This window comes from Camelus ferus, chromosome 18, assembly GCF_009834535.1.
Source record: "Camelus ferus isolate YT-003-E chromosome 18, BCGSAC_Cfer_1.0, whole genome shotgun sequence".
In the NCBI taxonomy this organism is placed as follows: domain Eukaryota; kingdom Metazoa; phylum Chordata; class Mammalia; order Artiodactyla; family Camelidae; genus Camelus; species Camelus ferus.
In genome coordinates, this window is record NC_045713.1 from 18,232,549 (window position 1) to 18,256,883 (window position 24,335).

The following is a 24,335-nucleotide window of genomic DNA, read 5'->3' on the forward strand; positions in this document are numbered from 1 at the left end:
TGTTAGGAGAAGAGATTGGGTGTTGAATTAAGCAAATAGACCCTGCCCTGTCCCAAAGAGGAAGACAAATTCTGTGTCATCAGTCATGCTAAGAGCAGCACAGGAGGCCATGGAAGCATCAGTTGGGGACTGGGACATTGGTACAGATGCAGCATGAGTAGGAAGGACATGGCAGGACAGAGAAGAGCCTGGAACCATGTGGAGTCTGGGAGGAGAAAGACTGAATGGAGTGACCAGAACCAGGTCTTGAACAGTAAGGAATCACATTTGTCCTGAGGGATTAAGAAGCCACTGAAGGGTTTTGACTGGATAGATCTGCTCCTTAGACAGAACACTCTGGCTGTAGGGATTGGATCAATGAGACCAAATATAGAGAGATCAGTGAAAAGACTTTTTCCAAGCAGGAGATGATGAGAGAGAGACTTTTCAGGGGGTGTGTGTATGTGTGTGTGTATATGGACTGACTGGGTTTTTCTTTACCATGGTTATGTGTTTTCTAAGTATCTTTTTTTAAATTGAAGTATAATCGATTTACAGTGTTACATTAATTTGTGGTGTACAACAAAGTGATTCATTTATACATACATATCTATGTATATACTTTTTCATATTCTTCTTCATTATAGGCCATTGTAAGGTATTGAATATAGTTCCTTGTGCTATATAAATATCTTTAAATTTTAAAATAAAGGGGTAAGTGAAGCAGGCGGTATCTCTGGAGCCCAAAGTGATCTTTAAACTTCAGCAGAATTAGAACCTTCACCACTAGCTAGCCTGCCTGAGGAATTGGGGGAAAGTCTGCATAGATTATCAGGAAGGGGATCCCTGAGTGTCTTGATTTTCTCTTTGCATACCATTCCCACCCTTTTCCCCCCACATCCTGGCAATATCCTGGAGTGAAGTTGGGAGGCCACTCTGCTCTGGAGGCGGCTGGGAGGCAGGCAGGGCTTGAAGCAGCGGAAGAAGGAAGTGGGGCGGGTGCTCCCGGTGGGGATGCCAGCGTGCGCAGAGAAGCAAAGGAGTGCTTGCAGCGTCCCAGGACTCTAACGCCCACGTGGCCGCGGTGTGGCGGGGAGTGCGGGAGACCGCGGCTGTGGCTGCCACAGAGGCGGCAGGCATCCAGCAAGGGCCTCACCCCATTCGACCCTGCGCGCTGGACAAGTACCAGACGGGGACTCGCTGCTGCCCCCCGGCGGTGAAGATTAGACATGCACTCCACGAGTCCACCTCCAGAACACTCACCGTTGATCAGGCACTCTTGTTACAGGTATTCATTCCATCTTCATAACAACCCTCTGAGAGACGTACTATTATTATCTTTATTTCACAGATGAGGGGATAGAGGCCCAGAAAGATTTAACGACTCATCCACCTCTTTCCTTTCCGTCCTTACCCCCCATACTCCTGGCTCCAACCACACTGGCCCCACTGTTGTTCCCTAAACATAGCAGACACATTCCACCTCAAGGCCTCTCACTGGCTGTTCCCTCTGCCTGAAACACCCTTCCCCTAGATTTCCACATAGCTTACTCCCTCACTTCCTCTAAGCTTTTATCCAAATGTCAGCTGAATAAGCCCAACCTGATCATCCTATTTAAAATTTGCAATCACCTCCATTCCCCTCACTCTGTTTTACCCTTTATCTGTAGCAGTTATCACTAGCAATGTACTATATACTTTTTGTATTTATTATATTAACTGCTCTTTTTTTTTTCCTAAAATGAAAGACAAGAGTATGAATATCTGTCTGCTTTACCAATTAATCCTGAGTTTCTAACACAATCCCTGGAACATAACAGGTGCTCAATAAACATTTGTTAAACAAATGAAAGAAATTTGGGGCTTTTTCCTCTGAGCTATTGAAATGGGATGCTATTGAAAGGCAGAGTGACAATACTACATCTTTACATTTTTAAAGGAGCATTTCAATTGTTGTATGGAGAATGTATCTTGAGGTGAGGGACAAATATATCTGAAAGACCAGTGAAGAGGCCACTGCCTTTATCTAGGTGGGAAGTGATGATGGTGACCAGGGTAGTGGTCTGCATAGATTACAAGGAGTAAGAGAGTAGTCCAGGAACAGTGACTTGGGTGGATTGGGGTGGGGGGACTTGGTTAAAATGGGAAACCCCAGAGAAGGAACGGGGTTGGGGAAGGTAAGGAGTTCAGTTTTGGGTGCATTGTATCCCATCTGATTGGTCTGTGAGACATTCAGGTGGTGACGTTTAAGAGATGTTTCTACCATCGGGTTTGGAGCCCAGGAGAGACATCTGGGCTCAGGTCAGAGCTCAGAAGCTGTGACCTGTAGGGAGTAAGAGAAGACATGGGAGGAAATAATGTTGCCTCATGTGGCAGTCTGTATTTTCCAAAGATGCTCCACCTCACATGAACATCTTAGAATATGACTTTGCTGCTTCTTGCATCAAGAGGTGGAGTTCTGAATGAATGTATGTGTGTTCATGTAGAACTGAAAAATTGTGCTTTACACTGGAAACTGACACAACATTGTAAAATGACTGTAACTCAATAAAAAAATGTTAAAAAAAAAAAAAAAAAGAAGTGGAGTTCTCTGTTCCTTTGCATTGCAACTAAGCAGACTTGTGATTACAGTGGAGGGACTACTATATGATAACTTCTGAAGCTGGATCATAAAAGCTTCCACTTGGCTCCCTAGAGCATTTTTACTGGGGCCCTGAGCTGCCAGGTAAGTAATCTGACTGCCCTATATTAATCATCTATTGTTGTGTGGCAAATTACCCTAAAAATACAGCAGTTCAAAACAATAAACATTATCTCACACAATTTCTTTGGATCAGGAATCTGGGAGCAGCCGAGCAAGGTGTTTCTGGTTCAGGGTCTCTTATGATGTTGCAGTCAAGATGGTGCCAGAAACTACCTGAAGCCTCAACTGATGTGAGAGAATCCACTTCCAGGGTGGTTCTCTCATATGCCCAGCAAGTTAGTGCTGTCTGTTGACCGGAGGCCTCACTTTCTCACTAAGTGGACCTCTCCCTAGGGCTGCTTGAGTGTCCTAATGACATGGCAACTGGCTTCACCCAGAGGGAGTGATCTATGAGGGAGCAAGATGGAAGTCACAATATCTTAATGACTTAGCCTCCAAAGTCACAAACCATCATTTCTTATTATCCTATTGGGTCAGGTCAGTCCTATTTAGTATGGGAATAAACTACACAATGGTATGGAGGTGAAAATCATTGAGGACAATTTTGGAAACTGCGTGTTGTAGCCTGGGAGGGTGCCATGCTATGAGGAAACCCAAACTAGCCTCTATCAGGATAGAGAGGCTACATGGATTCACGAATAGCCCTGAGACCCCCAAGGAGAGAGATGCCAGGTTATCAGTCTCCCATTGTTTCAGCATTAGCCATCATCTGACTGCAGTGATATGAGCCAGAACTACCCAGCCAAAATGCTTGTCCCAAATTTCTAATCCATAAAAACTGTGAGAGAAAAGAAAATAATTGTTTTTGTTTTAAGCCATTATGTTTGTGGTTATTTGCCAAACACTAATAAATCCTCAATGATTCCCACCTCTTGGTGGGCTGTATCACTCTGAAGCCTCTTCCCACATTGAACAGGGCTGACCCAACCCAATAGGGTAATAAGAAGTGACAGTGTAACTTTTGAGGCTAAATCATAAAGACACTGTGGTTTCCAACTTGCTCCCTCTGAGATCACTCATTCTGGGGAAGTCAGCCATAGATAAAAGCAACATTCCAGGAGACTGTGGGAAGAGGTAAGAAACTAGCCTAAGTCCTAGTCCTCTGTATTAGCTTCTTATTGCTGCTATAACAAATTACCACAAACTTAGTAGCTTAAAACAACATGAATTTATTATCTTATAGTTCTGTAGTTCAGAAGTCTGGCATGGGTCTCGCTGGGCTAAAATCAAGATGTCAGTAGTTCCTTTCTGGAGACTCTAGGGGAGAATCCATTTCTTTGCCTTTTTCTGCTTCTAGAGGTAACCTACATTCCTTAGCTCATCACCCCCTTCCTCCATCTTCAAAGCCAGCAGGCATTGAATCTCTCAGTGATTTTTTTCTGTAGTCACACCTCCCTCTGACCCTTCTGCTGCCCTTTTCATTTTTAAAGAATCTTGTAATTACATTGTTTTAAACTCAGCAAATTAGTAACCTTAATTCCATCTGCAAACTTAATTCCCATTTTTTCCCCATCTTTTTTTGGGGGGGGGGATTAGGTTTATTTATTTATTTTTAGAGGAGGTAGTGGGGTTTGAACCGAGAACCTCATGCATGCTAGGCATGTGTTTTACCACTTGAATATATCCTCCTCCCTTAATTCCCATTTGCCATGTAACATGTTCACAGGCCCCAGGAATTAGGACACAGACATCTTTGGGGACCATTATTCCACTGACCACCCTGTCTGGAAGAAGAGGAGTGGGTGTGAGGAGCAGCCAGAGAGGGAGGAGGGCCAGCAGGAGAGTGAAATATCACAGAATCCAGAAGAAGAGAGAATTCCCAGGAATGAGTGGCCAACAGTGACTAATACTGTTAATAAAAGCATGATTAGAACTGAAAAATATCCACTGAATTTAGCATCCTAGTGACACTGAGACAGGAGGGAAGGGGGCAGGGTGCAACCATTAAAGGAATGGCACAGCAATTGAAGATTTGGCTTCCAGTAGAACTTGAGGTTCATTATACACTCATTGTAATACATTAGCATGTTAATGGCACTCCCACAGGCGCCATGACAGTTCGGAGGTCCATAAAAGGTCAAAAAGTGGGTGGTGGCGCAGTTCCTGGCAATCCCATCCCCTTCCCCAAAGTAGTTGGAATAATCCTCCCACTTGTTAGCATATGAAGTTACCAAGCCCATAAAAACTAACAACCCCGCACCTCCTCTCTCACTCTTACCTTCTGAGATAGCCTGCACGCTGTCTATGGAGTATCTACTTTTACTTCTACTTTTACTTTAAACTTAACATCCCTCCACGCTTCATGGCCTCTTTGGCCTTCTGAGACAGCCTACATTCTGTCTATGGAGTGTGCATCTTTCTAAATAAATCAACTTTTACCCAACTATGGCTCGCTCTTGAATTCCTTCCTGCGTGAAGCCAAGGACCCTCATTTGGCAGGGAGCATCCCAGAAACCTGGGACATGACCATCCTCTAGTGCCCCATTTTCCCTATATTAACACCAGCTATTAGTTGTCAGGAGAGTACTAGGGGGCAGGAGCTAGTTTATGGTGTGCTGGGCAGCAAGGAAGTGAGGAAGTAAAGGATGGGAGCGTTAAATTTTCCTCCCAAAACTTGAATGTGAAAGGGTATTTGTGGCAGCTTCCAAAATGGGGAAAAGTTTCGATGCAGATGAGAAGGAAGGAAAGGTATGGGTGAGATGGGTCATCAATAGATGCGATGTCTGTGAAGGGGAGAGTTCAGCTAGCTCACGGAAGGCTTGGAAAGAGGGACAGTTGGGTTGACCAGGGCTCAGGTTTTGCCAGGCGCCACTTCACTGGAACACAGGTTATGATACCCTCAAGGTATGGCCACGGTGATGGAGCTGGGAATGCAGGGGAGAAACAGAGAGAGAGAGAGATCGGCCAGCAGGAGGCGCTGATGTGGCAGGAGGGAAAGGCTGAGCAAGCTAGGCTGATTGGAGGTTATAGCCGTAGTAGTGTCTGATAATAATTTCAGGGGAAATGCTAGGTTCTTGATGCGATTACAGTATTCGCTAAATTCCCTGATCCGCTGGTCTCTAGGTCCTGATGTTCCAAAGTCAGAACAAGGCTTGGCATAGAACAGCGTTATATCCTGTTACTCTGAGATTAATATAGTTTTTAAAACTCCAGAAACTCCATTACCCTTGAGGCATTGCGGCCGCTCTGACTACAACTCCCATCATTCCCGGCAGGCCGCCAAAGCCGTAAATACCCACGTTTCTTAAGCTGGTTTTCCAGTCCCAGCATTCCTCAACTGTTTTCCTACGCAGGCAGCACGCCTGCCAGGTCCTAGAAACAACCAATTGGATCAGGGAGTGCGAGATTAGCAGGCCAATCGCCCAGTCCGAGTGGCGGGAGAGGCCGGGCCTGATTTGGCAGGTTCCCTTCTCGCTCCTGGGGCCTGCTCCGTGGCTGGTTCCCTTCCCGCTGGTGCCTCGGGTGGGACCAGACGACATGGGGACTACCTGGCGGAGCCCTGGATGGGTGCGGCTCGCGCTGTGCCTCGCGGGCTTAGTGCTCTCTCTCTACGCGCTGCACGTGAAGGCAGCGCGCGCCCGAGACCGGGATTACCGCGCTCTCTGCGACGTGGGCACCGCGGTCAGCTGTTCGCGCGTCTTCTCCTCCAGGTTTGCGCGGGAGAGGAAGGCTTAGGGGGAAGCAGCTACTCGTAGGAGCGGTGCAAGTGGACCAAGTGTGCATGGCGACCAGGTTGCCAGATGATTCTGGAGTCTGAGATCGGGGTGCCCAAGGAGCTGACCCACGGGGGCCTGGCTGCTCAAGGGGGCGTGGCCTGGCGAAACGGGTGTTTCTGAAGTATGAGTGTGGGGAAGGGGGGCAGGTGGTGCTGGGAACTGGGGTTATTCAGGGGAGTGCACATGGATCCTGATGACAAGGAATAACAGTGACGGGGCAGGACAGGGAGCTGGGGCCGTATATAGGGACTGATGATGTTCTTAAGGATGGCCGCCGTGCCTGGGGATAGGGTGGCCAGGTCAGGCTATGCTTGAGGGTCCTAGGTAGTGGGATGACCTAAAGCAGAGGAAGGGAGCAGGCAGCGTCCAGGCGAGAGAGATACTGCCCTGGTTTCCCAGTGTCTGGTAACTATGCAAAGCAAAACATCTTAATTATTGAAGGTCTAGGATGAAAAGAGGGGCCTATGGGGGAGCCAAGGCCAGGCCTGAAGTGGGGATAGGAGCAGTGACATGGAATCCTGACGTGGCCAAAGGGAGGCTATGTCAGGAGGTCATTGATCCTTGGACTCATGGGGGTTGGGGGAAGAGGGAGAAAGGGAAGGACAGCCCAGGTGGCTTCTTGGAAATCACCGTCCCGGGACAAGGCTCACGGCACTGTATTGACACTCCTAACCTGGACCCTCCCCTCTACTAGGTGGGGCCAGGGCTTTGGACTGGTGGAACACGTGTTGGGCAAGGACAGCATCCTCAATCAATCCAACAGCATATTCGGTTGCATCTTCTACACAATACAGCTGTTGTTAGGTGAGTGGCCCCCACCCTCTCATGACAGGCTCCCCCCCTCCTAGCCAGCCCAGGCCCATCCCTCGCAATCTTGGTGACCCAGACATCTGACAGCCAACTGCTCATCAAAGAGCACCCTGGAGGCGAGAACTAACAGGAATCTTTACTGTCAGAACCAGATGGGACCTTAAAGACTTCCTAGGAGCCCAGTTTTGTGGAAAAGACTCAGAAGTTCCTTTCTGGGGGAATCCAAGGATTGCTTGTCTTTCATTTCATGTAGAGCTCAGCAGGAAAATTCACTATTTGGGTCCCAGGGTTTGGTAAACAGATAAGAGAACCAAGGCCTTGGCAGGGCCTGTGGGAGCCTCTCATTTTAGAGACTCTTCCCCAGTAGCCCTGGCTGTCAGGGAGTCATGGCAGTGTTCTAGAGGTGGCCAGTCCCTGAAGCTCATGACTGACCCCTTTCTGCCTTGCAGGTTGCCTACAGGGCCGTTGGGCATCTATCCTCCTGGTACTGAGTTCCCTGGTGTCTCTTGCTGGTTCTGTCTACTTGGCCTGGATCCTGTTCTTCGTGCTGTATGATTTCTGCATCGTTTGCATCACCACCTATGCCATCAATGTGGGCCTGATGATGCTCAGCTTCCGGGAGGTCCAGAGACCCCAGGGCAAAGTCAAGGGGCACTGAGCCCTCACCCCAAGCCAGGCTGATCTCATTTGCTCTGCTTTGGCATGTGACCTTTGCCCAAGGGGGCCAGGTCTGGGTCCTTAGAAGAGTCTGCACCCTGCCCTCACCATATTCCCCCACAGGACAATGGACCAATCATGCCACACTCTTTCCTCCATGTTAGTGCCTTTGGCTCTGTCCCCAAGGGCTGATTTCTAAAGCTCCTGCTGTTGCCCAAGGAGGGAAGTTTCAGAACAATAAAATTTCTTAATTAATCAAGTCTGAGCCATCTGTTGGCCAGGGACCTTAGCGTTGGGCCTTCTCCAGTCTTTCCTCCTCTGGGACCAGACCAGAAAATACGAGTCAGAGGGAGAGGAGGGCCCACCTGGGAAGGATGGTTAGTCCCTTCTCCAGGATGTGGAGTCAGCAAGACCTGGGGTGCCATCAGCCCCCACCCCCAGGAAACAGGCTGGCAGCTTGTCCTTGCTGCCTACAGAAGCCAGGCCTCGTCTTCTGGGAGGGCCAAGCGTGCATTTGCAAGGGTGAGCTGCGCTTCTGATTCTGTGCATGCTTGCTGGGAAATTTTTCCTATAGTCTAAATTTAATCCCTCCAGCTGCCTTATTTGCCACCTCAAGCCAGTCTTGATGGCCCTAGAGGGCCAGGAGCAGGTTGTGAGTGTTTTGTTTTGTTTTGTTTTGTTTTTCCAAATGTGTACTAAGCACTCATCCACATGTGAAGCATTGTTTAATAACATGATATGTGTCGACTCATTCAATCCTTATAGCAACGGAATGAGGTAGGTATTATTATTAAAGTCACCCCTTGGTATCCACAGGGGACTGGTTCCAGGACCTACCCACTCCCTAAACCAAAATCCAAGGATGCTCAAGTCCCTTATAGAAAATGACATGGAATTTGCATATACCCTGCACACATCCTCCCATATACTTCAAGTTATACTTTAAAGTCATCTCTAGATTACTTACATCTAATACAATGTGAATAGTTGTAAATACAATGTAAATGCTATGTAACTAGTTGCTGGCATGCAGCAAACTCAAGTTTTGCTTTTTGGAACTTTCTGGATTTTTTTTTTTTTTGATCTGTGTTTGGTTGAATCCGCCACAGATGCAGAACCTGTGGATACAGAGGACCGACTGTATCCCTATCTTGATGAGGAGACTGAGGTACAGAGAGGCTAAGTAACTTGCCTAAGATCACACAGCTTGTTTTGGGGAGGGGGTTAGGGAGCCCTCAGGACTTGAATCCATCAGGGCCATCTGGCTTCAGTATCTGTACTCTTAATTGGAGCCACAGCTGCCTCTGGGTTGGGGTCAGGGTTCCTGAACAGTCTGGGCTGTCCCAAGTTAGAAGCCAGGAAGGGAGAAAGGGTGCGCCAAGTGTTCTTCCCTCCTAATTGAGTCTTCCAGCACCTATGAGGTGTAACCCTGTCTCCCGGGAAGGTGACAGAGAGGCATTGAGATTTGCTGGTGTCATACCTAGCAGGAAACAGCCTTGGCACCTCGATATAGCCCTGCACACCCTGCCTCTGAAGCAACGTAGCAGGGGAAGGTATGCAAAATCCAGTTGGACCCAGGCCTGGGAGAGAGGCAGGGAAGCAGAAATGAAAAGTGAGAACTGGGAGGGTCCTTCACCTGTTCCTGGGGAACAGCTTCCATGCTGGGAGCAAGTTTACTCTGCCAGGCTTCGGTCTAAACATCTTTATGTTCAACAATTCTGAGTTTTTCAGATAAGGCACAGGCAGGTTAGCTGTCCAAGGTCACTCAAGTAGTCAGTGGGGGACCTGGGATTTGAACCCAGTCTGGGCATGGCAGAGGCTCAGGGAGAGGTGGTGAAGAGCCCAGGGTCACAACCACAGCCCCAGAGCTAGGAACTGCTGGCTCCCTTCCAGCCCAAGAAAAGCAATGACACCTGAGTCGTAGCAAGTTGGGGGTGGAGCAAAGGTGGAGCTAGGAAGACCCAGGTGGCTTCTCCAGGAACCAGAGCACAGGCGGCAGAGTGCCCTGGAGCAGCATGAAGCAGAGCTGGGGACCAAGGCTGCTCATCCTGGGAATGGTGGTCCTCGTAGAGGGTGAGTCACCCGTATCTGGGTGGGTGGGAAGTGGTATGGGGTTCACAAGCCATCCTCTGCCCCAGCAGCCCCTGCAGGTGTGTGAAGGGAGCCTGCCTGTGGGGTGACAGTTTGGCACATAACTGTGTCTGGCTGTGCATGGGGAGGTGTATATGGCCACCTGTGTCCAAAGGGGTGTGACTTCCTTGAGCTGGATTACAGTCTACATGTGCGGGAACTGTCATTACGCCTGTGTGCACCCTGTGCCCCCGTCTACCTCTCTACTTCCAGAATGGCATTAGGCAAGTTCTGGGGCCCTTTGGCCTCAGTCTCCCTGTCTTTACCTACTACCCACCTCTCCTGGCTCAGATGTTCAATGGGCATGTTTGTGTGTGTCTGTGATGGGGAAAAGGCAGGGCAGGGAACCCTTTGGTAGAGTCTCTGGCAGATTCTGGAAAGGTGGGGGAGTCTGAGTTGTCAGAACAGGGGTGGGGTGAGTCTCAATCTCTCGGCGCCCTCCCCAACTTGGACATGACGCAGGCCTCTAATCCTTCCTCTTAGGCCTCCACAGCCAAGGGCACAATTAAGCTAATGCTCTCCACATGCACAGGTTGCCTCCCTGACTCAGCAGCAGGGGCAGGAGTTGGGGGTTCTGAAGCCTGGAGGAGGGCTGGCCTTGCCCCAAGATGAACCCCAGGCCCTGCCCCTCGGGCCCAAGAGTGCTGAGCACAGCGAAGAGAGAACTAATTACTGAGTGTACACTCTGAATAGGTTCCAATAAAAACTGTTTCTTGATCTCATATAAATATTTTCATTCTGGGAGGGGCTGGTGAGGTAGCCCCAGAGTCATAGGCAAGGACCCAGGCAAGTCCCCCAAACCTGTCCCCTCCACCAAGGCTGGGCCAGGCAGGTGAGGCTCCCTCCCCCAAGTCTCACCTGTGTCGCTCTCTCCCCAGGTCTTCTAGCAGCTCAGCGTGGTAAGCTCTGGGGCCATGGGGCCTGGGTCATACTCGGGTCTGGGTTGGGCCTGGGGTGAGGGCAGAACAGGGGCCTGCTGTCAGCCTGACCTACACCTCTCCACAGCATGCGGGCAGCGTGGCCCCGGCCCCCCCGAGCCTCAGGAGGGCAACACGGTGGCTGGCGAGTGGCCGTGGCAGGCCAGTGTGAGGCAGCAGGGGGTCCACATTTGCAGCGGCTCCCTGGTGGCGGACACCTGGGTCCTAACTGCAGCCCACTGCTTTGAAAAGTGAGTCATGGCTGCGGTCAAACAGGGTTTCTGGCTTTCAGGGTGGGTGATTTGTCCCCAAACCCCACAAGACTGAGCCCTGCCCCTAGAATAAAGAAGTACCATTTATTAAAAACACGCTGTGTGCTAGGTACATACTATCAACAACTATTAACAACCTTTTTGGTAGAAGCCTTACAAATGAGAAAACAGGTTGGGAGAAGGGTAGACTTTGCTTAAAGCCACAGGTTTTGGCCCTTCTTTCACCTACTTTGTGCTGCCTCCCATGGTGTCCCCCTTTGCACTCAATGCCTGGGTCTTGTCCCTCCCCTTCCAGGGCGGCAGTGACTGAACTGAACTCCTGGTCAGTTGTTCTGGGATCTCTGCAGCGTGAGGGGCTAAGCCCAGGGGCTGAGGAGGTGGGGGTGACTGCTCTGCAGCTGCCCAGGGCCTATAACCACTATAGCCAGGGCTCAGACCTGGCCCTGTTACAGCTTGCCCACCCCGTGGCCCACACACCCATCTGCTTGCCCCAACCTGCCCATCGCTTCCCCTTTGGGACCTCCTGCTGGGCAACTGGCTGGGATCAGGACACCAATGATGGTAAGTGCTGGCCCAGACTACAGCCCAGAGAGGAACTTGCCCAGGGTCACACAGCTTCAGCTGCCAAATGTCCCTGTTCCCTGTCTCCCTTGCTCCACAGAGCCCTCTCTGGTCCCAACCCCTTCTCTTTTGCCAGCTCCCAGGACCCTACGGAATCTGCACCTGCGTCTAATCAGCCGCCCTACGTGTAACTGTCTCTACAATCGGCTGCACCAGCGGCTGCTGGCCAGCCCGGCCCGGTCTGGGATGCTGTGTGGGGGTCCCCAGCCCGGGGTGCAGGGGCCCTGTCAGGTCTGAGGAGGATGACAGGGGACAAGAAGGGGAGGGAGCCTAGCCTCAATCCACAGGGACGGGTGGGAGGACCGCAGGTAGAGGGTGTCCACCCAGGGTGGGTGCTCAGGTGTCTGCCCTTGACAACACTGCCTGGCTCCAGGGAGATTCCGGGGGCCCAGTGCTGTGCCGCGAACCTGATGGACACTGGATTCAAGCTGGGATCATCAGTTTCGCATCAAGCTGTGCCCAGGAAGACACTCCTGTGCTGCTGACCAACACGGCTACTCACAGCTCCTGGCTGCAGGCTCGAGCTCAGGGGGCAGCCTTCCTAGCTCAGGACCCTGAGACCCCGGAGATCAGTGATGAGGACAGCTGTGTAGGTATGAGCAGCAGGTGTTAGGAATGGGACATGTGGGGACCTTCCCCAGGCCTGCATGAGGACTTCCGGGCAGTGAGTGGAAGCCACAGTGGAACAAATTTCAGCTCAGAATAGAGAACTGGTACAGGGTGTCTACACACTGCCAGGGGCTAATGAAGAGGCTTTTAAGGCCCCTTTCCACCCCTAGGATGGGAAGAGCCCCGTTGAGGCTAAGAGGCATAGACGCCTTGGAACTTTATCCACTTGTAGTTTGGGTAAGGAGGGATTTCTGAGATCTGATTGATGGTTTAGGGGTAAGCTACATATTTCCAAGCAGGGACTCAGCAAGATTGGACAGGGTAGGGCTCCTGCTCAGTCGGGCATTAATTTTGGCATTAAGTGACTAACATGCAAATTGCATGTAAAGTAATTCCCAGGAAGGAAGCTCTGTCTTGATGGTAAGAGAAGCACTAATGAGCCAGGAGTTCTGGGGCCAGTCCAAGCCCAGAGGGGTGCAGACAGGTGGGGTGGGGGAAGGATGAGCAGGCCACTCCCATGAGACTGGACCATCGGGGTTAAAAGCTTAGGCCCTGGGTTTTGAATCCCTAGTCGGCTACCTGCTGGTGGTTACTGAGCTGGAAAGTCACTTAACCTCTCTGAAACTTTGGATAACTTTGGTAATGAGGGTAACAAATATTCAGCTTAAAAGGACATTGTGAGGATATTTGATAGCACGTGGGAAACGCTTAGCTCAGAGCCTGGCATGCAGTGAGCACTTAGCAAGAAGGCAGATGATGTAATCTGTCTGTTTCAGCCTGTGGATCCTTGAGGAGAGAAGGCCCTCGGGCAGGAGCTCCCTCCCCATGGCCCTGGGACGCCAGGCTGAAGCACCAAGGGAAGCTGGCCTGTGGTGGAGCCCTAGTGTCAGAGGAGGTGGTGCTGACTGCTGCCCACTGCTTCATTGGGTGAGCCCTGTCTCCCTCATCTTTGTGCCTGCACCCTTGCCGGCAGCTCTGCCACCCAGTGCTGTCAACTCTGTCCTTGCACAGGCGCCAGACCCCAGAGGAATGGACTGTAGGCCTGGCAGCTGAACCAGAGGAGCGGGGCCTGAAGCAAGTCATCCTGCATGGGGCGTATACCCACCCGGAAGGGGGCTACGACGTGGCCCTCCTGCTGCTGGCCCAGCCCGTAACACTAGGTCCCAGCCTGCGGCCCCTATGCCTGCCCTATGATGACCACCGCCTGCCTGATGGGGAACGCGGCTGGGTCCTGGGGCTAGCCCGCCAAGGAGCAGGTATGTAGGTAGGTCAGGGCCACCAGCAGCTGTGCATCCAGTTTACAGGCCATGGAGGCAGCTGGGTCTTCTCCCTCGTCCTGCAGGCACCAGCTCCCCTCAGACGGTGCCTGTGACCATCTTGGGGCCCAGGGCCTGTAGCCGCCTGCATGCGGCCCTTGGGAGCGACAGCATCCCCATTCTGTCAGGGATGGTGTGTACCAGTGTTGTGGGTGAGCCGCCTGGCTGCGAGGTGAGCCCCAGTCCCCCAAACCTCACTCCACAGACCCCTCACGCTGCCACTCATGAACAGACCTCCTGCCATGCTCGCGCTCAGACCCACCTTTCACCTAAATCAGCCTTTCTGCCATCTGGCTCCCAAGTAGCCAGAGCCTCAGCCCAGGCCCCTCTGCCCCCTGCAGCTACCTGGGGAGAAATGGAAGTCACTCAGTGTCCCTTAACCCCTGACAGGGCCTGTCGGGGGCACCGCTGGTGCATGAGGTGAGGGGCACGTGGTTCCTGGCTGGGCTGCACAGCTTTGGCGATGCCTGCCAAGGCCCTGCAAGGCCTGCTGTCTTTGCGGCGCTCCCCACCTATGAGAACTGGGTCAGCAGTTTGGACTGGCAGGTCTACTTCGCTGAGGAGCCAGAGCCTGAGATTGAGCCTGGAAGCTGCCCTGTGAACACGAGTATGTGGCCCTGGGGCCTCCCTGTCAACATCTGCCTCTCCAGATCGCTTCTCCCTCGATCTAGGGCAGGATCTGTCCTGACCCACCTGGAGCTTCCCTGGGTGGGGTGGAGTAGAGGACAGACCTATCTGGATTCAAGTCCTGGCTCTTCGTCTCTGTTTGACTTGAAGCACGCCTCTTGACCTCTTCAAACCTCACTCTTCCCATCTGTCATGGGGCCTAAGGAGCACTGCCTACCTCTTCCTTGGAGGGAGGGAGGGAAGCTGTGAGGACAAGATCAACCCCACCCTCCTTCCTCTCCTTGACAGGCCAACCAGCCGGCTGTTGACAGGTGGCTCTGGGACGCCGCAGTTACAGGGAAGCAATTCCCACATCTCTTTTCCCATGCTCTTACCCCATCCCCCTGACACACACACCCAGGCAGGCCCAAAGGTGGGCACAATGGGCTCTAGGAAGGAGCCTGCCCCGACCCGCAGCTGCCCCTGCTCCCCACCCTGCAGGACAGGGAGACGAGGCCTGTGGGTGCTCCCCCACACCCAGCTCTGCAGTCCGACGCAGGCATCCCCAGCTTTCCCTATTCCTCATCCCCTCAGAAACAATCACACCAGCCTCATACTTTGAAAATTTCTTTTTTGGGGGGGAGCAATTTTCCTGTTTTTTTTTTTAAACTTAAATAAATTGTTACAAAATAGATTTTAGAAAATAAGTTACAAATTGTAGTAAAAGGCTCCCCTTCCACAGGCAACATTCCCACCTGCGGCTCTCTCTGAATCTGCCTCTCCCTGGTGTTGGAATCTGGCTGGTGAGGGGGGCCCAGCATCATGGCCGAGCCTGCCACTGGGTTACTTGCAGAGCTGGTCACAGGGAAGAAGGTGGTGACAAAGGCTGGGGGAAAGGGGGTCCTTCAAGGACAGGACAGGAGGAAGACCTCACCCCCTCCTTGGGAAAGAAGCCAGATCTGGGTCCTCTTCGCCAGGTGAGAGGAGAAAAGAGCTGGGGATGCCCAAACTACTCCTGAGCAAAACAAGGAGATCAAGCCTTTCCCTGCAAACCTGCCCCCCACCCCACATTCTGATCTTTGGAGAACTGAAGTTCAGAGGGAGAAGCTTAGGTCTGCAGGCCACTGGGGTGAAGGGTCCAGGTGTGGGGCTGTGGGGGTGGGTGGAGGGGGCAATGACAGGTCCCCTCTGCCTGCCGCTGGTGCCTCTGGGGATCCTGGGGAGAGAGAGAGGAGGTCACTGACTGAGGGGGCAAACTCCATACAACTTGTACCCCCATCCCTAGCCCCGCAGGCCACTCCCCATCGCCCATGGCCCCTGAGGCCTGTATGAGAACTCCCAATTATCTTCCCAGACCTGGCTAACTAGCTCCTCGCTCGTTCCCTTAGGGTCACAAAAAATCTTTTATCCTGAAAGTCCTCTTGTCAGCGCTCTCAGGGGCATCTCACCACTGTCCCCTCCTTCCCTGACAGTCTCCCTTCAAGGGCCCACCATCTTAGGGACACCCACCTTTGGTGGCCACTAAATGGAAGGGGCCCTGGGAGAAGGGCTACGGGCCCCTAGAGGAGGTGGAGAGCGAGACCAGGACCTGCTGAGGGAACAGGCTGTCCCACTCCTCCACAGCCTTGTGGAGGCTGGGCCGAGGTGCCTTTCGTGGGGAGTCCCCTTGATAGAGGACAGGAGATAGGGGCTAATGACTGCTGTTACTACAGCTGAGCCTGGCTTCAAAGAAACAATTATCTGTGACTCAGTTCCAGTTAAAGGTGTGCTGATGGGGAGCAGGGTGTGCAGGTAAAAAGGGTGATTTGATTGGATCATAAAAAGGAAATATGCAGCAAAGAAAGAAGAGGAGGATTGAAAAACAGGAAGGAGAAGAGACGTGGGGCAACATAGGTGGGAAAGCGCCAAGGGTCTAGTTGCCAAGAAAAGAGGAGGTGCAGAGATAAGACGCAGGGAGAGGGACAGGGAGCTGGGTGCCAACTAGCCACCCAGTTTCCCTGACCAAGTCGGCGTGGAAGCCACAAAGCGGTCCAGTCTGGGGACTCCCATGCCCTGTTCCTCATTCCCTGCCTCCTTGCCTACTCTAGGAAGGAGCAGACCATAGACCATCTTTTCCTCTGGAAGTTATTACTTAACTGGCTGGTTCAGGAGGGTTTCCAGATATAGCAGCTAGATGGTACCCAGCTACCTCCCCTCCCCAAACAGACCATTCCTCTTTGGCTCCAGCAAGGCAGAGGAGCCTGGGCAGCTCCTGACCACTCCCTGCCACCCCCAACTGCCCCAGCCCACCATGCTATTCGCCTGACCCAGGGCTTCAGATCTCAGCCGCTCAAAAGGTAGCATCCTCAAACTAGCTTTCTCCATATCCCAGCCCCCTGCCACTCCCTGGGACCCATGTGATCCTCTTGCTACTTGCTTCCCCCGCACCTTGGGACCAATTTTAACCCTCCACTGTGTCCCCACCTCCTCTGGGACCCTTCAATCCTATGCCCACACCCTGTCATGCCCCCGTACCAGAGCTGGCCACTGTCCGTTCCTCCTGGTGCTGCTGCTGGTGCTGCTGGAAGCTGATGCGGCGGCGGAAGTGGCGAGGACAATGGGAGCAGGTGAAGGGCCCCTCCCGGGGTGCATGGACCCGCCCATGGCCCTCCAGTCGGGCAGCTGTCCGGAAGGCCTTGCCACAGATGCTGCAGCGGTGGCGCTTGGGGTCCGTGTGGGTCCTGCCGTGGTTCTTAAGGGACAGCAGGTTGGGGAGGAGTTTGGGGCAGAGGGAACAGGGATAGAGTCCAGTCGTGTGGGCCTTCTGGTGGTTCAGCAGGCTCCCAGCATGGCGGTAGGAGCGCCCACATTGGGCACAGCGGAAGGGCCGCTCCTCATCCTCAGCCCCTGTGGACTTTATGCCTTGGCCTCCATTAGCTCTCCCGGCATTCTCTCCTGGGGCACCAGGGGGTTCTGATGGAGACTTCTGGGCTTTCCCTTGACCAGGGAGATCCACTTCATCCTCCACAGCCCCAGCTCTGGGACCTCTGGCCTCCTCTATCTGGGGTGGCATCTGACTGAGGCCCCTAGCATGAGTCTGCAGGTGACTGGCTAGTTCATGGTGGGACTGAAAGACCTTGCCACAATCAGGGCAGGCAAAGGTCTGGTCAGCTATGTGGTTGTGGCTGTGATTCTTAGTGGCCACAGGATTCAGGAACTCCTTACAGCAGAGCAGGCAATAGTGATGGTCTGTCTTGTGGGTGTTATGATTCAAGGGGCCTTCCGACTGGCAGTAGGACTTGCCACAATGGCTGCAGGAAAAGGAGTGGCTCTCTGGCTGGGGCTGAGGGCTGCTGTCTCCACTGTCCCAGCTATCCATGGGAAACAGACTAGGTCCATTGGGCTGGCTGTTGCCAAGGTGGCAAGGACTCCTGGGGACACCGTACCCTGACTTGTCTTCTGGCTTGGTCAGTACGTGACCCCCAGGAACCCAGTCTCCATCATGATTCACGGATCCCCCGTCTCCTTGCCACCCATCTGCTTTCCCTGGGCCCCAGGACATTGGATCTGTGGCTTCTGAACCTGCTGCCCTGATGGGGCTCTGAGTCTGCTCCACTGGCCTTGTGGCTACATCCTCCAACTGGGGCACCGAATCAGTACCACCCAGTCTGTCTTCTAGTCCCTGGTCACCACCCTCTGGGCTATTTGGGCCTCCCTGACCACCTTTGGTCTCCTCCTCATGCTCTCGCAGGTGTTGCTCCAGAGATCCCCGGCCAGGGAAGCCCCGGCCGCAGAGGGCACAGCGCACAGCTGCCCGCCGGGACCGCCCAGCACGCCGCCGCCGGCTCTCCGAATGCAGCCTCTGGTGGTCCTTCAGGGCCATGCGGTTGGAGTAGGTCTTTGGGCAGGTGGGGCAGCTATACTGGCCCATCTCATGGCTCCGCCGGTGGTTCAGGAGGCTGCCGGCGTGGCGGTAGGTCCGCCCACACTGCCCACAGCGAAAGGGCCGATCTTCCCGAGTCAGCTTTCGGGTGCACCCACCCCCACCACGCTCAGCATGGACTCGCTGGTGGCTGGCCAGCTGTTTCCGCAGGCGGAAGGCCTTCCCACACTCGGTGCAGCGGAAGCGCCGGGGATCCGCGTGGATGCGCCGGTGGTTCTTGAGGGACATGAGGTTTGAGAAGCCTTTGGAGCAGGCCTGGCAGCCAAAGTGGCCGGTCTGGTGGCTCTGTCGGTGATTGATGAGGCTGCCAGCGTGCTTGTAGGACCGGCCGCACACCTCGCAGCTGAAGGGCCGTTCAGAGCTTGCCTCGGTCTGGCAGCCCTTCTCTGCGGTCTCCAACCTCGGCTCCATCTCCTCCCCCTTCACAGTGGTCTCCTCCCAGGCCTCTTCTTTCACCCTTGCCACCTCCTCCAGGGGCTCCACTTTAAGTTCTTTCTGGAACTTCTCCACTTCAACCTGCCCAAGGCCCTCCTCTGCCCTGTTCTGGGGCTCACTGCTGCCTCCTGCCTCTGGGATGGGGCCCACCTGGGGCTCAGAGCCTTTGCAGCGTGGGTGGTTTCGCAGGTGATTACGGTAGGCAGCCAGGTTGGGGTAGCAGCGGGAGCAGACGGGACAGATGAAGTCTCCGGTCTGATGGATCTTCCGGTGGTTCACCAAGCTGCCCCCATGGCGATAGGTCTTGCCGCACTGGTTGCAGCGGAAGGGGCGGGGCTGGGCCTCCAGAGAACTTTCTCCACCCTGTGCACAAAGGCTGTCTGCAAGCGCAGCACCTACCCCCTCTCCAGACTTTGTGTCTTCACCCTCCCCAGAGAGAGAGGTCACCGTGCCCTCAAAGACGCCATCTGCAACCATCCCTGTGGCATCACCTGACTCTCCCGGGTGATGAATGAAGCTGGGAACCTCATCTGTAGTATTTCCAGAACTCTGGCTTTGGTGGTGACGCTCCAGGCTCCCTAGGTCATCATATGTCTGACCACAGCAGCCACAGATGTGTCCATAACCGGCTCCATCCAGTGCCTCCACCTCCCGCTGCAGCTGATTCAGCAGCTCTGCTTCCGAGAACTGCAGTGGGGGGCTGTGGGTGGAGGCTGCCCCTGCTGCTCCTTCCTCTTCCCCCTCTTCCTCCGAGCCCTCAGTCATGCCAGAAGAGTCATGAGCCTGGCGCCGGTGAAGCCTGTAGCCAGCCCGCCCAGGGAAGATCATGCCGCAGAGGCAGCAAAGGAAAGGCTGTGCTGAAGCTGCCTCCCCAGGCCCGTGTTTCTGGAAGTGGCTGCGCAGGGCAGGCAGGGAGTCAAACTCCTTTGGGCAGAGGGAGCACTGATAGATGCCCGGTGGGTGACAGGGCCTGTGGCTCAGCAGGCTGGTGGCATGGGGGAAAGAATGCCCACAGTCAGAACATGTGTGGGAGACCTCAGCCTGCCAGCCATCAGCGGCTTCGGCAGAGCAGGGAGGGGAGCTGGACTGGCCAGTGGCTGGTTTCTGATCTTCCTCTACCCCAGGGAGGCCATCACAGAAGCGAGTCTCACTGCTTTCCTCACCGCTTGGGATGTCCAAGTTGTCAAGGAAACAGGCCTCCTTCCTTTCCAGGCCTTCCTCAGTGCCTCTGCTCTCTTTATCACCCTGGAAACAGGCCTCATCCCTCTCAAGCCCACATTCGTCCCTTTCAGCTGCAACCGGCAAACAGCCCCCATCACTTTTCATGTTGCCTTCGACTCCTCTAGGACTTTCCCCCAGAGGGTCTCGGGGACAGTCCAGGCCCTCACTGTCTTCCACCAGCTCTGTTGCCCAGTTTCCACCTGACGGGAGTTTGGCTTCTCCCCCACTGCCGCTGGTGCTGCTGGCCCGCCTCCGGTGCCGCCTGCTCCGCCGTCGACTGTGGCGACGCAAGTGGTTCTTCATGGCAGCCATGGTGTGGAAGTGTTTGGCACAGGCCCCGCAACTGAAGTCTCCTGTCTGGTGGGTCTGCCGGTGGTTGATGAGGCTGCCTGAGTGGCGATAGCTTTTTCCACAGTCTCGGCAGGCAAATGTCCGAGGAGGCGACACCCTGGTCTCCGTCCTGCTGTCCTCCCCATTGCCGTGGGTCTGGCCATGACGTTCAAGGCTCTCAGGGTCTTCAAAGAGCATTCCACACACGCTACATATCTGTGGTGCAGTCCGATCTGCTGCTGGGGGAACATCAGTGGTCGTCCCTTCATGTTTGCACCCAGGCCCCTGATCTGTGTGTGGGGCTGCCTCTGCTCCCATTGGGTTGGGCGGGAGTTCCACCTTAAGGTGGCTGGGGGGACCTTCAGCCCCTGAGCCTGCGCTGCGGCGGGCAGCCTTGCAATGTACCCGCACGTGGTTGCGCAGGGCCATAAGGTTGGGGTACTTGCGGGGACAGAGCGAGCACTGGTACTCTCCTGTCCGATGGCTGTGGCGGTGGTTCACCAGGCTCCCCCGGTGGCGGTAAGCCCGACCACACTCAATGCACTTATAGGGGCGGTGGTCCACAGTGGTAGGGGGTACATCTTTCTCTTGGTGGGTGGTCTCAGCCAGGGGCAGGGGAGCTGGCAGCATCGATGGCTGCCCATCCTCTCCAGCTCCTTGCTGGGGTCTGTGATGAGCCCGCACATGGTTTTTGAGGGCAGCTGCGTTGAACAGCTGCTTAGAACAGATGGTGCAGGGATAGACACCTGTCTGGTGGCTCTTGCGATGGTTAATGAGGCTTCCAGCATGGCGGTAGGTACGGCCACAGTCCCCACAGCGGAAAGGCCGGTACTCCTCCAGGCCGCTGTCCTCCAGCTCCCTGGAGCCATTCAGCATCCGTGTACCAGGGAGTTGGTCCTGGCTGCTCTCGTCTGTGTGTCCATTGGTGGTGGGCATCCCTTTCTCCTCCCACAGCCGCTCTTGACTTTCACCCTCATGTGACTGCTGGTGTTCCAGCAGCTCTCGGGGGAGCCGGAAGGCGCGGGGGCAGTGGGGACACTGGTAAGGCCGATACTGGGCATGGAGTCGGGAGTGGTTCTTCAGAGCCATGAGGTTAGAGAACTCCTTGAAGCAGATGGCACAAGGGTAAACACCCAGGGTGTGGCTCTGGCGGTGGTTGGTGAGGCTCCCGGCATGTTTGTAGGTCTTGCCACATTGACTGCACTTGTACCGCCGCTCCTCCTCAGCAGGAGGGGACTGGGTGGGCTCCTGGACCCCAGTGAAATTCACTACTGATTCAGCCAAATACTGTTCCAAATTGCTAAGAAGACTGCTAGCTGGGGTGGGGAGTGGTGGGTCTCTGGCAGAGTTGGTGGTGGGCCCCCAGCCCTCTGCGCCTTCCTCAGGATCTGGCTGGCTTTCCCAGCCTTCTCCTAGTCTGGAAGGTGGATCCTCCCAAGTGCCCAGAGCTGCCCTAGGGTCAGGCCCAGACTCAGAGCCAAGTGTCTCTTCAGTGTGTTTTTTCTGGTTTTCCCAGCCTTCCCTAGGGCCAAGCCTCTGGCCCCAGGAGTCAGTGGACATTGTCTCCCCCTGGAGGTGTGGAGTGGCTTCCTTGGGGCGGGGGGGCCTGCGCCGGCGGCGGCCTTCAGGAGCATGAGTCCTCATGTGGCTTTTGAGGGCCATGGGATTGGTGAAGTCCTTGCCACAGGTGGTACAGGGGAAAAGACCAGTCTCGTGGGTTCGGCGGTGGTTGACCAGGCTCCCTGGGTGACGGTAGCCCCGCCCACACTGCTGACAGCGGTAGGGCCGAGGGATGCTGTCGACCTCCTCACTGTCTTGATTAGAAGACGGATGGAGCAGTTCGCGGTGCCGTGACAGTTCCGGGAGGCTAGGAAAGTGGCGCTGACAGTCTGAGCAACTAAGTGAGGTGGGCGTGTCCTCCATGGGGCAGTGTGGCAGAAACCTGGAGGTTCAGGAAGAGCAGGCAGGTGGCAGCAGCATCTTCCTCTGGTGGATGGTCCAAGGCCTAGGAAGAGGAGGTAGTGGTCAGAAAGAAGGCTTGAGTTAACTTTGCCTCTTGGTTCTATGAGCAACAAGTTCACCAGAGGTCACAGAGAGGTCCCCTATGCAGCAATGCCCAGAGACTGGCTTCCTACTAGATCTGTTCTGGAAGCACCACCATTTAAAGCTTCCCTGCACACAAGCTCCTCAAATATGGAAGCTCCCCTAGACCTAACTCACCCCTAGAGAGAGGTATAGATGAGGAAACTAACATCTAGAGGAATGAAATCTATCTCTGATCACAGACCTATTCTGAAAAATGTCTTACTGTCCCTAACTCTCTGCTCTCTGTAGTCCTGAAACAAACAACCTATCTTCTGTGATGTCTTAAAAGGAAACCTGAGCCTTTTCTAGGATTTTCAATAAGATAAGTCCAAGCCTCCCTTCTTCATTCCCCAAATAAACAGAGTAGCCTAGAGGCACTGAAAAAGCAGCTTCTTTCTGCAGTTGACAGCTGAAGGAACTGAGCGGTGAGGTTAGGAGGCCACCTTCAGAGGAAGGGCTGGCTTGTTTCCCAACCTCCCCTACTCCTTTCAAGGCCACAAAGTCTCCTTTCTGAAAGATTCTCTTGGGTTCCCTGGATCCCAAACTATTTTCCATCTTGGAAATTCCATCCATTTCTGGTTCTTCACCTCCTTTCTTTCTCTTTCTCATGCTTTACCCCCACCATCCCTTCTCATTTTTCCTTCTACCTCCTCTCATAATACTGATGACAACAGCAGCCTGTGCTACCTAAGCATTACCAAGTGCCAGGCACTATGCTAAGTAAAGAATATCCGTTGTGTCAATCTTCACAACACACAGCAATTGTCTCTGTTATCTCAGTTTACATATGAGCAAACTCACTGACTCAATCTTTCCAAAGCCCTTGCTCTTTCCATAACAGGCCCCCATGACTCCTACATCACCTTGGCCTTCTCTGACTCTGACTCTTCATATCCATGGGTCCCTAATACAACTCCTATCTCCGACTCTAAACCCCTTACTGAACCTGCTCCCATAATTCTCACCTCACAAAGGTCCTTCGTTCAAGAGTCCCCTCTCCTAATCAACCACCAAAGAGGTCCACTTGCCTCACTTATCTCCTTGGCCAATTTTCTTTTAGGACCCCTACCTCGCACCAGTGGCCCCTTCTCGTTCCCGCCGCGGGTGCGTCCGTTGGGGACCGCGAACGGGAGTGCGCCTGCGCACTGGGACCCTCACCCTAACTGCAGCCGCGCGCCCCAGGGGTGGCTGTGGGGGTCTCTCGCGCTCCCACACACGCACTCTCCGCCAGGGCTCCTGGGAGGTGGGAGGAGAGGTAAAGAGGGATAAAAGAGGGAGAGAAAGAAGGAGGTAGAGGAAAGAGGACGCAGCTGGCACGAGCCAGAAGTCTACCCCCAGCTCCGCGGACACTTCCTATTGTTACTAGGAAACAGGAAGTGTCCTGGCCTCAAAAGCTTCCCCGCGAAACTTCCGCCTTGAGAATACTTCTGTCCCGCCTCCAAGCAGCGGTTCCACACAAACACACTTCCGGCGCTGGGTAAAAAGCCGCTGACGCGCGACTCTGACCCCGCCCACGTAGGTCAGAATGCTGCGTTGTTTCTGCACTAACCTTAGCCACACTTCCGGGAAGAGCCGCTAAAATCGTTCCGGTGCATGCTGGCTGAGCGCAGAAGAGGGGAAAAAAAGGGTTCTGCAGACCTGGTCTCAGTAATTTAGAGACACTGCACGAAAGTGGGGGGCTGCCTGAAAAACTTCCCAAGACAGACGTAGGAAGCTTCAGTCACTCCTTGTTCTTAAGGGAAATGTTGTGGAATATAAGCTGATTTCGGTACTACAAATCTTGAACATGGCCTTTCTGTCCTCCCACCTTCTAGTTCATGGAGATCTAGCCCCAGGCTAGCAATAGCTGCTGCATCCCGTAAGCCTGTCTGGTGTACCTTGTCATTAGCACCCACAGAGACCCCCTTGCAAGCTGTTTTTCCGCCACCTTCAACTGGGAGTGCTTCGGAAACTTTGCTTTCCTCCCTAGCCGGGAAAGCTCCCTTCCACTTCCGCTCGCCGGCCC

At 53.9% G+C, this 24,335-nt stretch overlaps 3 protein-coding genes across 12 annotated transcripts; 2 read left to right on the forward strand and 1 right to left on the reverse strand.

The window, feature by feature from the left end:
• Positions 1-5,955: 5,955 nt before the first annotated feature.
• VKORC1 (vitamin K epoxide reductase complex subunit 1) lies at positions 5,956-8,121 on the forward strand. Of its 2 annotated transcripts, XM_006181490.3 has the most exons (3): positions 6,046-6,333; positions 7,094-7,203; positions 7,659-8,121. In XM_006181490.3, the coding sequence occupies exons 1-3, from the start codon at positions 6,161-6,163 to the stop codon at positions 7,865-7,867; spliced, it is 492 nt and encodes a 163-aa protein (XP_006181552.1). In that variant the 5' UTR covers positions 6,046-6,160; the 3' UTR covers positions 7,868-8,121. The 2 variants fall into 2 exon arrangements, with proteins under 2 accessions (XP_006181553.1, XP_006181552.1); XM_006181491.3 differs by lacking the exon at positions 7,094-7,203 and having other exon boundaries at positions 5,956-6,333; positions 7,659-7,764.
• Positions 8,122-8,252: 131 nt separating this feature from the next.
• PRSS53 (serine protease 53) lies at positions 8,253-15,036 on the forward strand. Of its 5 annotated transcripts, none has more exons than XM_032460402.1 (11): positions 8,278-9,939; positions 10,875-10,895; positions 11,002-11,164; positions 11,481-11,746; positions 11,847-12,037; positions 12,180-12,399; positions 13,192-13,342; positions 13,427-13,671; positions 13,758-13,903; positions 14,122-14,338; positions 14,647-15,036. In XM_032460402.1, exons 1-11 carry the CDS (start codon positions 9,882-9,884, stop codon positions 14,664-14,666), a joined length of 1,698 nt encoding a protein of 565 aa, XP_032316293.1. In that variant the 5' UTR covers positions 8,278-9,881; the 3' UTR covers positions 14,667-15,036. The 5 variants fall into 5 exon arrangements, with proteins under 5 accessions (XP_032316291.1, XP_032316293.1, XP_032316295.1 ...); XM_032460404.1 differs by having other exon boundaries at positions 11,883-12,037; XM_032460400.1 differs by having other exon boundaries at positions 8,253-8,388; positions 8,976-11,164.
• ZNF646 (zinc finger protein 646) lies at positions 14,954-24,308 on the reverse strand. 5 transcript variants are annotated; one of them, XM_014556553.2, is made up of 3 exons: positions 24,208-24,308; positions 16,852-22,250; positions 14,954-15,553 (listed from the first exon to the last, which is right to left on the reverse strand). In XM_014556553.2, exons 2-3 carry the CDS (start codon positions 22,166-22,168, stop codon positions 15,432-15,434), a joined length of 5,439 nt encoding a protein of 1,812 aa, XP_014412039.1. In that variant the 5' UTR covers positions 22,169-22,250; positions 24,208-24,308; the 3' UTR covers positions 14,954-15,431. The 5 variants fall into 5 exon arrangements, with proteins under 5 accessions (XP_014412039.1, XP_014412037.1, XP_014412038.1 ...); XM_014556551.2 differs by lacking the exon at positions 24,208-24,308 and adding an exon at positions 23,880-24,127; XM_014556552.2 differs by lacking the exon at positions 24,208-24,308 and adding an exon at positions 23,489-23,701.
• Between the last annotated feature and the right edge of the window lie 27 nt (positions 24,309-24,335).